Source organism: Hirundo rustica, chromosome 1 (assembly GCF_015227805.2).
Source record: "Hirundo rustica isolate bHirRus1 chromosome 1, bHirRus1.pri.v3, whole genome shotgun sequence".
Lineage (NCBI taxonomy): Eukaryota > Metazoa > Chordata > Aves > Passeriformes > Hirundinidae > Hirundo > Hirundo rustica.
In genome coordinates, this window is record NC_053450.1 from 67,960,805 (window position 1) to 67,974,369 (window position 13,565).

Sequence of the window (13,565 nt, forward strand, 5' to 3'; positions counted from 1 at the left end):
ACAAAAAAATTTTAATAGCATTTAACCATTTAGGGATGCTGACACTCAGTGAAAGATAAAAACTGAAACACCCACTGTAACTTTAGTTTCTCCATAATCTTAAACACTGAATACATATTAGTGCATCACCTGGGGAAAAGTTAGAAATTAGCATTTGATTTTCAAAATAAATCAAGCTAAAAATCTGGTTTTATGGTGGTGATAGATGTTTATTTGTTTATTCATTTATTTATTTATTAACATGGACCTTTCTAAAGCATATTTTGAGATCTGTCTTCTGGAACTTTTTCAAAGCAACCAACTCGTAGAGTCACCCTAAAAGGAAAAGAGATATATTGCAGGGGAACAGCAGAGGAAATAGAGGGGATGAGGAACTCCAACCAGACTGCTTTTGGAAAGCACTGAATAAACAAATCAAACATGAATTTAAAAAAAAAGCTTTTAAGGTACTTCTCCTTTCCCAAATAAAGGGGGAAAAAAAGGTGTAATGAAGTAGAGTACAAACACATCATGCCTTAGACATAAATCTCAACTCAGTACATTATCTATCCCATCATCTATACACGATGAGAGGAAAGAAGAAACATCTGGAATGTGCAGTGAAAGATGAAAGGCATGCAAGCCCATACGTTCTACATTGAAAGGAGAATGTTTACATCAATTTTGGTCTAGGATAATCTTTTCAGACCCATTAACTCACTGACTTGCCAAGTTAGGTGACCTCAAGAGTAAAGGCTACTCTCTAGCAGTGGTTAAGCGGTTCAGGTTTCCAGGAAGGGAGCATTCATTGTTCAGAATATACGGCATGAGCGAGACAATGATACCTACAAGTATATGCCACACGTGTGTGATAACAGCTAGAAGGAGGCAGGGAAATGTTGCCATTTGCTACGGAAATGGACTCCTCTGCTAATATCGCAAAGATTTATGAGCCCTTAATCAGCAGGCATTAAGGCACTGAGGAGAAAAGCAGCAAAACAGGCAAAGCTCTCTAAGCTTACAGCTAAGCTTCTGCAACCATAAAGATTGTGCAGTGACACAAAAGCTGGCTACTTAGTCTTTATGAAAAGATACCATTGCCCTCATCAGATAACTATTTATTCACTGACTTGAATTAGAGCACATCTCTTCCCTTTTTTAGACATCTCAAAGGAAGACAAAACAAGATAACATATGTCTGTGCAATAGATGTCTATTTTCATCCAATGCATAATGAAAAAGACACAGTATACTCAAATTGGTGACTTGAAGACTTGCTTATGTGGTTGACAAAATGCACAAACCAACTTTTTTGCCTCCATAACTCAGCCTAGCAACTAAAGAGACCCCACAAACCCTGCGATCAAGCAGTCTGTACCACAGGCTCCTGTGCCACTGGCAGAAGTAGTGAGGGCCATTCTTTTCTTTCCCACACATTTGTTCAATTTGATATATTTTCTGATGTAGTTTTTCAGGGTCTTACCTGAAGATGGAGACTGAAGACATTTTTCTAAGGAGCGGCAGTTTGCAAGAATATGTTTTATCTGATGTGCAGCTTCCACGTGCAAAGATAAATTGTTTATGTACTGTTTAAGATAAATCTTTCTGAAGCCTGCTATTTCTGTGGGCCATATGTTTGAAAGCTTTTACCCAAAGCATCATTATTTTTATGCCACAAGAAAGTTGCTTCATTTCCTAATAAGAATTGAGGTTTTGGAACATAGTTTCTCGAGGTTTTTTTTTTTTTTTTTTTTTTTTTTTTTTTTTTAATCTAACAAGCACTGCTGAAAGCTTCATTCCAAGTATTTGGGGAAACTGGATTAGTAAGTGAATATTCACACTTGGATATGCACATATGTATTTCTTTCTTACGTGGCTAACAGCTGTGCAGAGTACTGTCTTTCCAAGGAATCATAAAACAAAACAAGTTGTTTGTCTATAAGTTTTCCATCAAGAAGAATCTCATTTTCATGTTTTGAGCTTCCCCCCCTTTAATAGGCTATTCCATTGTTTCTGTGTGCTTAAGCATTCCCATATTTAATTCTATCTTGTATAATTCTCTTCTGTTTCTGTTACAGAGTTAAAGACTGCATATTTTATAATGTTCATTCTTTAAATAAGGAAAACCATGCATTTCCCACAGTTTCCAGGTTTCCCAGCCTGTGCTTTCCACATGACACATTATTGAGAGAGCCAGCAATCACATTCCGTACTGACAAAACCTTCCAAAATGCAAAACTTTTATGTGATCCAGCATAAAAGTTAGAGCAGCACAGGCAGACAGACTTCCAGTCATAGACAGGAGAATCTCCTCACTAAGATTTGCCTATGGGTTTACAAGAGGGGATTGCATTCAAACTGAGCTCCAGCGGTTGATGCATTTCACTGTATGCTAGAGGAAGAGCTTCCCTTCCCTCTCTGCTCTGTCACGCTACAACATCCCCATTAAGAGAGATTTAAACTGATTATCAGGTCAGCTCTGGTTTTGTCTGTAGACCAAAAATTGTACCTTCACTAAGATATACTGCATTCACATTTCAACACTGTGATAATTCACCAATGCAAAAGGTAAGATGAATATTGCCAATTCACTGGGCACCATGCATATGAGGAGAAATATATACCCGACTTAAAGAGGAGAATCCTCCTCTGCTGCCTGAAATCTTTTGGGACATGATGCTGGCAGCATATCAGTACAGGATCCTACAAGCAGAAAGGGCACAGCTTACTCAGATGCTACCTGGCCCAGCTCGTGAAGTAAACATCCCTACTTTTCAAGAGGGAGAACTAGTAAAATTTTGACTCTTTGCTATGTTCATCTATGAAACAGTATCACAGCAGAGCGCACTGTCCCCAGGCCACATTATTATGTCAGAACAAGGTCTCCTTGAAAAGCCATCTTCCTCAGATTCCCTTGCCAAGAGCTCACACTGCATAGCAAGGAAACAGAACTGAAACAGAAACTCCAAATGATTATGCTCAATGTGAAAAAATAAAATAACAAGGAAAAATACATTGATCAGTAAAATGCCAGTGCATTTTCGCCCTCTGAAAAACATAAAAGATGGCTGTGCTCTTCAGAAGTTAAAGCACATTTTTTCAAACAGCCCCCACCCCTCCTCTTTTTATTTTTAATCTCCTGCAAAGTCAAGATAGGATCACAAAGTTCAGCTGGTTTTAGGAGGATTAAGGTTTAGGGATTAAGCTTCATTCATTTGGGGATGTAAATTAGGGGCAGAGGGACAGCAGCTGACTGGTGAGGAAAAGGAGCAAGGAGGAGGTAGGTCAAAGAGCAAACCATGCACGACTGCAGGCTTTCGCTGGTATAAATCTCAAATGACAATGTATCTGGCGCTCCACAACAAGAAAGTAAAATAAAGGAATATTGCCCAATATACTTCAAAATCTTTCTTTGTTAATGAGTGCATAAAGGCGGAATGATAAAATCCAGGTTTCTATTAGCAATAGCATCAATGATGATACTTGCTACACCCCTCCTATACTTAGTAGTATAATGAGAATAGAAAGAGATCTTTTCTTCCTAAGCATTCCTTTGGCTCTGGCTGACCCCCACTACACACACGCACACCCCCCAAAAAAAAACCAACAAAAAAACCCCACAAACAAACAAACAAACAAAAACACCCCCCCTAAAAAAATCCCAAAAACAACAACAACACCACCACAACAACAAAAAAAAAACACCAAAAAAACCCTCCCAAAACACAAAACTCAACCAACCCCATACTTTGCTCCTAATTTGACTGCCCTGGGCAGCAGTAGCCATGTGGCAGCACAGACCAGAACACGCTTCCATGACCTGAGAGCCTTCATATCCACAGGCTCCCTGTATCATTTCAAATGCTCATATGATTCCCTATCCCAGCAAAAGAAAATTAACACTTGATTTCTCTCAGCTGCCCTTTCAGCTGCGTACCTCTGCAACCTCTGTGACTACTTTAAAAATACATCACAACTAAGCCTCCACCATAATATTTTTAACTATTACTACCTGCCTTCAGCAGGCATCACATCTGCTGAAATTACCAACAAAATAATTACTCCAATTGACAAGACTAAAATGATGTAGTAATAAAAGTTATGTTGTGCTCTATTAGAAACAGAAATCCCAAAGCATTTCCACAGTCCAGCTTTTTTATTGGCTAAGCGACAGGTTGCATTTTACAGATCAAGATTGGCTTGCAATGTTTGCCATTAGAAAAGCTCACTCTGGCTTGAAAACTGAGTAAACACAGTCAGGAAGTGATTGAAGGAGCACAGATTGCCAAGATATAATTTATAGTTACTTTCCCACACTTCAAACTATAGTTCTGTCCTTTGGACTCCAGAATTATTGATATAATTAAAATACTAGATTGCCAATCCAGAAGTGCCTGATATTATCTAATTCAATTGTCACTATTTATTTCAGTCCATTTTAAAAGCCAAGTCATCTATCGCAAACAAATCTGGAAAGAAATCATTCCAAAGACATACACACACGCACATATACACACACATCCCTACCATATATATACACATCCATACATAAACTGAAGGCCTACCAGCCTCTCTATCTTGTATAATTCTCTGCGGCAACTGTGCTGCTATTCCAACCTTCATTATTTATGAAACCACAAAACAATTCTATGTATGGACCAGATGAGCCAGTGGTTAGGTAGGCAAGTCTTGCACAAAACATGAGACCTCATCTCTACTTTGTGTCAGGGCACTACCCTTAGAAGATGAACCCAACACAGATCTGAGAGTCCTCTGCTGTCACAAGAAGACTATGTCTCCTGGACATGTATTTCCACTTCCTCATACATGGTAACCCAGAAACTACACCAGGACAGGTGCTTGGCAGGTTCACTTGCTGTCTTCTGTCAATCTCCCACCAGCTCACCTAGAAGTACAGTTCCTTGAGAACAAGATTGCCCTAGACTAGGATGTCCCAAAATTGCTCAGCTGCTAGAAATAAATGAGATAGAAGTATTTTAGTGGTAAAGGGTCTGCATGGACCAAGTAACTGATTTGTATCTCAGTGGAAGCTCCTTCCCTTTGCTCTACTTGTTGATTGTAAATGCACTGCATCCACTTTACAGACCTCACCAGCTTTGCCAAGCATTCATTCCTCTTCCCTCCAAACTTTTCCCTACACTCCTCCATGCTGTGGCTCCACTCCTCATTTTCTTCTGTTCATCAGTCTTTACACCTTCCCAATTCATTTCATGTGCATCTGTGTAGAAGCATGGTCACAACATGACACAAAGACATCAGTATTTCTATATTGTTCCCTTTTGTCCTATTCTTCCATCTTACTTACATGGAGCAACATTTTATAACAGCATGCATGGAAATCACCATCCCCTCTTACTTTCAGTGAGGCAATACACTAAGCCAGCCTGAGAGGTAAAGTTTGGCTTCTGGTGACAAAAACAATGAAAATTTATCCCCAATTCTGTTGCTGGAGGGAAGGGATGCCATCCTGAGGGACCTTGACAGGATTGAGGGATAGGCCAATGCAAACCTCATGCAGTTCAACAAAGTGACCTGGATCATGGTAATTGCAGACACATTTACAGGTGGGGTAGAGAAGAGACTGAGAGCTGCCCTGTGGAGAAAACTTGGGGGGAAAAAATGTGGGGGAAACTTGTACTGATGACAAACTCAAGGTGAGCCAGCATTGTGCACTGGCAGCCCAGAAAGCCAGTTGTATCCTGGGCTGCATCCAAAGCAGCGTGGCCAGCAGGCACGGGAGGGGATTCTGCCCCTCTGCTCTGCTGAGACCCACCTGGACTGTTGTGCACAGTTCTGGTATCCCCAACATAAGAAGAACATAGAACTGTTGGAGCAAGTCCAGAGGAGGGACCTGAAGTGGATTAGAGGACTGGAGCACCCTTCCTACAAAACCAGGCCAAGAGAGTTGGGCTGGTCAGCCTGGAGAAGAGAAGGTTGCATGGAGACCTTATAGCAACCTCCCAGTATCTGAAGAGAGCCTACAGGGAAGTCAGAGAGGGATTCTTCATCAGGAACTCTAGTGATAGGACAAGGACTAATGGGTACAAACTGAAAGAGGGGAAATTTAGGTTAGACCAAGGAGAAAAATCAGCCTACAGTCTTTCATGTTTGCATTTTTCTGATATATAGCAAGTCAGTAAAACACATGTATTGGCACCTAACATGTAGGGAAAGAAATAGAAAATCGCACAACTAAGACAAAACCAAAGATTCCTTCAGTGGATGTAACTGAGAACTGCCCAAAATTACTGTTAAATTAAGACAAAATTTAGAGAGGAAAAGGTCTTTAGCCTGCAAAACAAAGTTGCTCCCATGTTGCACTTACGTTCTTGAAGTTTGCTTTCTTCAATTACCAAGACTTAATTGCTCTGATCCTACCTCATCTTCACCACTATCTTCTTTAAAAAAGTCCTATTTCCCCTCTACTATGAACACGGTGCTTTCCTTCTTCTGTGACTTTAGTTATTAACTTCACTCTTACATAACCTGCCTACTCCTGCATCTGTTGAGGGAGCTGCAGGTAGAAAGCCACCTTACTGTGATGATATAATATTTACTTCTAGTGCTCCCACTGAACTTAATTTTGTAGCTCGGATGATGCCACATTCACCTGAGAAAAATCCCAGTAATTATCAAGTTCCACGACTGAAAAGGCTGGGCTGCCATTTTGGGTTGTACAGAACAATAAACTGAAAGGGAACTGAACTGTGCTACAGTTCTTAAAACAGGCTGAAAGAAAGAACACTGAAAAGAAACTGTGCTCCTATTTAACATGTGGAAAAATTTGTAAGCACATTTTTGCTTTCAATATTTCAATTTATTCAGTTAATAAGACCAGATAATAAGAAGATCTTGTTTTCCCCATATAACTCCCCCTCCCCTCCCCCCCATGAAAGCAAGAAACAAGCAAGCAAAAATAAGTCACATCTCAGTCTCACATTAAGCTATTCAATTATTAGGCAGAAAATCTTTGGTTGTCTCCCCCTATAATGACATTTAGCGGGAAATGAACAAAAAAAAAGTCCTGCTGTACCAGTCTCTGCTTACTACACTCTATCTCCCTATATACACTCAACCACCAGATTAAAACAGCAGTGAAACTGAAGACAATTTACTGACTTGATGGGGACAGAATTTCATTTTTTGCACCTTTCGTACAGGCAGATACAACATACTGTGTGTTTGTCCTCCCAGTTAATAGCAAAATTAAAAACTCCTAGAAAAGTCAGCTAGAGCAGACACTACCAGGAATATTCTTCATGGCAAATAAGCAACAGATCAAACAACATTCAGGTATTGTATTACCTGAGGAAGCTTAAAGTAGACAGGGACATCATACTAAACAATATTTCCTGTTCCAATTCAAACATTCACAGTGATTAGAGAATGAATACTGGTGGCTTCCCAAGTTTTAAGCTATCTTTATGGTGTAAACAGTTCACAATTTTTACTCTCATTAAGCAGTGTTTAGATCTCAGCCTGTAACATTGTCTAGACATGAAGAAGGCACTCTACTTGCTAATGAAACTGAGAAACTCATTTTGACATTTAATGTGTCATATCTACTTTATTTATAATCTCTAAGTAGTAATGAGACATTCTTTGTAAACTAGGATTAAATAGATCTGTAAACTGCTACATAGAACTCCGATGAATTTGATTTAGGAAGAAAATGAAGGTTTCTCTTTTTCATGACTTAACCAAGAACTCTTCCAAGAGGCTCTTAAAGGGGAGACGTGGCAGGCAGCCTCCTCACAAGTGATGACAGCAGCCCCTAAATCAAGTGTCACACAGCTTCAAACCCTAAGGAGTCATCAGTCATGCTTGCAGGAGTAGAAGGAGCAGCCTCCTTCCTTGAGATCAATAAGGCAAACACAGAATAGTCCTGCACTCCTAAGGATGATTGATGACTCCTTAGCAGCTGAAGTGTGTGACATTTGATTTCACTCACTGATAAGATTGTGTCTTTCAAACACCTTCTAGTTAATGTTTCTAGGGCCCCCACATAGCTGTTCTTCGTGACATTTTTTAACACAAAGCTCAATTGTTCAATGATTAATGAATTTCTCAATAACAAATGAAAATTCTGTAAGAGAATTTTGTAACTGTGTCCCTTGGTACTGTGATCACAACACAAAACAGGAACCTAGGCTCCTTAAGAAAACTGATGGGAGATCTCCTGCACCTGTCAAATGACACTTGTTAGGCAAAACAATCCTAAAAAAGAGCTATCTTTTTTCCTGAAGATTTCAAATTATACACTTGAGGTCTGCTTTTCAGAAAAGCTAATGCATTCGTTGGTATTGATTAAAATATTTTCCAAAACTTTAATAAGCAGATTTCCACAAGGTTATAGAATTCAACAGACTTGAAAAGTGCTTTATGACTTTCTCATTTTTCTTATAGCACCATATTCTTATCCAGTTACCTCTTATTTTGAAACTGATTTTCAAATCAGCATGATTTGAAACTATGCTTTGTAACTACAAGGTGCTCTTGCTTATAGGTTCTAAAGCGTGACTGCTTTATATTACATCCTGTCGTATGTTATGGCCGTGTTAAATAAACTTTTTTAATATCACTTAAATCTCACAGCACTATTTACATTTATTTTTGTGGTTTTGCTCATTTTTTTTGCTTTTAAGACTGATATTAAAGTAGATGCTTTAAATAGATGTATTTTAAACTCTCTTATGAAATAAAGAACGCTTTTTGAGCCTGATTTTCTAAGTACTGTGTTCAGCTGGATTGTGCTCAATGCCCTTGGAAGATTTAGCACTTTGCCCAAAAATCATGAGGTTTTGGGAAATACAAGAACCAGGCAATTCAGAAGTCTGTTCAGAGAATCCATTCAAATGGAGAAACTGTACTTGTTGTCCGTCATATATTACTCTGTAAGCTTGTTTGTCAAAAAGCGTACTGGTAAACAGAGCAAGAAAACTGCAGTACAATCCAGAAAAAAGATGATGACTGTGGCTCTCTCACCCCTTCAGAATGAATGACTGGAACAGAATGGCAGTACTGTCAAAGAAAGACACTCCACATAACCTTTATCATTTTGCCAGAACCAGCCCACCAGAAGAAATCAAAGAGAAATTCCAAGTGTGGACTTGCCAAATGAATCTTTCATCTAAATTTTGAAACAAAGACATTGCTCTTGCCAAACATTGCTAAGCTTTGCTGAGGCCTCACGTGAAAAATCAAGAGCTCCAACAAAACAATTTGGAATTCAAATTCAAAAATCTCGGCTTATTCCCAACTAATGCAAATGAGAGACTGCACACTACCCTGAAGGTCTTTAAATTAAAAAAGATCCTGACATAGAAGTGTGCCAAATTAAGTCAGCAATGATGAAATGATAAAAAAAAAATGGTGTTATGAGCTGTACTGGCACTTAAATACATGATGAAGTCTCCATAACACTCTGAAAACTTGTTATTATGAAAACACTCTTTTTAAGTCAGCACCTTATTTCCAAATTTTTCACTTTCAAGGAATTTAAAATACTCTCTATAGTGGCATACAAAATCAAAAAACTATGTTTATGTTGAAAAATACATTAAAAAAAAAAAAACAAAAACAAAAAAACTTTTACCATAATGATAAATTTCTAATGCTGACATATTTTCATGTCATATACAAAACAAAACAAAAGACATTTTGGACAATATTGTTTTGTATATAATATAACTTTACTATATATACTAGTATTTTTATTCAGTAAAAAACTGGAACAGCTTTTCTTTCTAAAACTTATATAAAAATTACCTTACATTTTTCTCTCATGGTTCATTGTGAGATAAACTAAAACCACACTCCAAGGATGTCCTTAGCAATGTTGTTGTTATGGACAGCAAAGCTGGCAGGTAAGTCCGGGTTGACAGGGGCTTGTTTTCTAATTGAAATTGTACTACCTCAAATACTTGAGCATATTCTATGAATACTCTCCAGCCTGAGGAACACTTTTCAAGACCCCCTAAGAGAACCTGTATTTTAAGAGTATATGTAGGGGTTTTTTTAAGGGTATGTTTGCTCGACAATTAGCTACAGTTCCACCAGAAAGAGCTTCTTTATGCGTTAATTCCCAAATTCCTTTCCATACCACATACATTAGAAAACAAGGAAGTTAAATTCTTCAAGGAAAATTATGTTCTGAAACAATCAGACAGATTTCACTTAAAACTAAGTTCATATACAGATATGGGTTGTCTGCATTGCTTTTCCTTTCTCTCTTGTTACTCTTCAACACAGTCAACCCCTTAAATTAACTAGGATAAATATTTAAACAACATTTTCATTATAACAACTGATCAGCTGGAAGAGAGAGATCTTACTAGTGTGATCTCTGAAAGAACTGCGCACTTGTGCTCAGTAAAACCTATTAGACTTCAAAAAACCTGTAGGGAAGAGAACATTTATGAATATCCAAATTGGGAGAATTCATGATGAAAGGGCATGGGAAGTGCAGGATGGGTTGGAAGAGAGGCTCAGCACTCATTGCTAAAGATGTGTGAGCACCCAGATTATTATATTATATGTTACATTATTATGTAATATATAAATGCAGAGAAACTCAAATATTTCCCAGAAACAACTGAGTTGCACGAAAGAGAAGAAACCAGAGAAGACTCTTGGAAACCTGCCTGATTTCCTGTGAGCACACAGTCCACATGCTTAGCAAGCTCACAGGGAAACCCAACTTTCATCCTTGTGACTCTCAAGCAGTATCCTTCTGGGAATGAGGGACAACACTTCTTAGAGAGACAATGGTTATCCCAATCTGCACTCATGAGATGACCAGACTGTTTTGAACTGGAACTCCTCCTTTGTCCAAAAACTTCAAAATTCAGGGACATTTTTCTGACCCAGAACACATCTTCAGATACCAAGATTTAACATTAAATGATCCACTCTTCACCATTCACTCCTATTGTTTAGAAAATTTTAATTCTGGCATTTTCTAAATTCTAAGTGCTTAACTTTGAAACCCATAAAAAGGATTATGTGTTTAGAAAATTTGCAATTCTCCAGTCTTGTGGATTTTTAAATGTGTTTATCCTTCTTAGAATAAATGCCTATCTAAAACAAAGCAAAATATTATACTAAGAGTTTGAAATCTTTCCACCTACCTATTACAGCTAAAAAAGGATTGTAGGCTGTCATCCTCCATTTGGATCCATTAGTAAAGGAGAACTGCTCCCCTTATTGTTCTCACTTATATTTACAGAAAATGGAATGTCTCAAATGAATTCCATTTTAGAATCACATTGAAAGTATGCTCTAATTCTCACAGATGGTTTTTTTTTCCCCTCTTTTCCTGACCTGTTCTCTCCAACAAGTTTGCTTGCAGTCCTGCAGTTTTCCCAAGTCCTTCTCCTTATTCAGTAAAGCCAATCTGTAATCCTAGATTTTAATTCAAGCAAATTTCTTATCAACCACACCACTTGTCTATCACATTTCCTACTTCCCCACAGGACCCAAAGTCCTCCAGATGTCAGATTTCCTCCATAATGAACATTCACATTCAAATCCATGCCTTTCCTTAAAATGATCAGTCACTACCATATCCTCCTCAGCTCTATGAAGCATCTCTATGACTGATCAGTAAATATTTTCCTCTAAACTCAGTCTAAATTCAAACACACTCAGATTCACAGAACACACAGCTATTATTTGCTCACCTGAAATATTTGTTTCAAGGAAAAAAGTGCCCGTCTCAGCTCCCGTCCATTGGAATTGTAAAGTTTTTCTGGGAAAACAAAATAAGACAACAGAAAAAACTTCAGCATAAACAAAACTGACAACACAGCAAGAATGTAGTACAGCTTTTGAAAGAATCATAGCACCCACTTCCCATTAGGCAGACTTCTCCTAAAAAAATTAGCTTTTTAAAATATAGATATAGGACTTATTCATTAAATGTGCATGTAAACCAAGATTCAATTGTCTACAACTTAAGATAGAATTTCCCAGGTAAATTCACAATAGCTTCAGAGAGAATTGGTTCTCACTGATCTTCTTGGAGTTTTTGAAAATGCTTAGAAATACTGTTCTTTCTGCATTAAGGTAAATTTAGGGTTTACAGAAAGTACCAGATTAATCTCAAAAGACTCAGTTGAGACCACTCTTTGCCTTTGTTATCAAAGCTAGAGCCACTGAATCCCATCCTTGACTGCCTTCCCTCTAGACATTCTTTTCTCATGTTCTCATCTTTCTATTGTTAAATCCTTTCTCCAATAGCAATGAACGTTAATACCAGAAATAGTCGGACAGTCTGTTCTTAGCATAATTCAAAACAGTGTTTTATTCTCCTGAAAACTGATCTTGACCTTTTTCTAAATGAAGCAGAAGCCGTCTTTTCATCATCCAATACTGAAATGTATTACTTCATTTATTCCCCTACTAATGCATTCTCACAGAAATAATTTAAAGACAAAAGCAACTCTGCTATCTTTCTGACCCTGCTACAATGTTTAAGTCTTTGGAAGAAGTCCTGGACCATGCATCTCAAGTTTGCTGTTGCAAATTTGTGGCTGTGCAGGGATAGAGCAGAAGGTGAGCTCTTCCAATCTCCCTGGTCTACTACGCTTAATGTGTCTGCCAGAAAAAGACTTTATGCAACACTTCTACAGCCCTAAATTCAATTTTATTACACTACTGCAATCTATGGGCAATGACAAAGGAAAATCAAATCTTCATGGTCACCTCAGATGACACACTTTGCCTCACCCACAAATCATCATGAAAGCAACATCTCTGCAATGGACAGGGGCCCACAGGTCCTGAGATCAAAGCTGGAATGCCTATGGAATTTTAATATTCTTCGGAGAAAATTAAATATCAAACCCTAACACTTTATTTCTTACTTTCCCTTCTCTATTTCTCTTTCTTACCGCTTTACATTACAAAACAAAATTAAATTTTATTTCCCTCTGTCATGAAGTTGCAAAAAAGGGACAAGCATTTGAGGAGTCAATGATTTCTAATTCAGTGATCATTTTTTAGTTCAATCAGGAAGGTGGGGTTTAATTTTGGAAAAAAATATTTCTTATTCCCAACAGTCATCTTCAACCAAAGGAAAAATATGAAGCAAAATGTCAGCAGAACTAACACCTTTTTTTTTAAACTTTGAAAGTTGTTTTGTTCATCCCCATTCGCCTCTGATTTCAAAGGCAGAATGTACAGAACTGGCAAAACTATTGTTGTTATAAGTTGTCTCCTTTCTTGCACTTTTTTATAGATTCTTGACAGCACATTGGAGGAACGGATTTCACTTCAAGCTATAAACTTAGAGGCACAGTTTAATTACTCTCACTTAAAAACACACTGGCATGTGGGACCACATTTCTTGGCAGGATAAAGAGTAATTTTGTCAGGAAAGCCTAAAGAATAATAAAGATCTTCTAAGACCCAGTCTGTCAAATTTACATGCCACATTACACAAAATATTCCTTTTTGAAAGTTACCTCCATCTGGCATTTGTTATTACTAATTTCCCTCTATTCATAATTCACCAGCATCATTATGAGCAGAATGTCTCCAAACAAGGCAGTGCATTATCATCT

At 37.9% G+C, this 13,565-nt stretch overlaps 1 protein-coding gene across 6 annotated transcripts in view; it reads right to left on the minus strand.

Moving 5' to 3' along the window:
- FHOD3 (formin homology 2 domain containing 3) overlaps nucleotides 1-13,565 on the minus strand; it is a 379,860-nt gene that overhangs the window by 193,367 nt on the left and 172,928 nt on the right. For all 6 annotated transcript variants that reach the window (XM_040087661.2, XM_040087652.2, XM_058422724.1 and 3 more), the window contains exon 4: nucleotides 11,682-11,749. In XM_040087661.2, coding sequence (XP_039943595.1) covers nucleotides 11,682-11,749 — 68 coding nt within the window. The remainder of the gene's footprint in view (nucleotides 1-11,681; nucleotides 11,750-13,565) is intronic.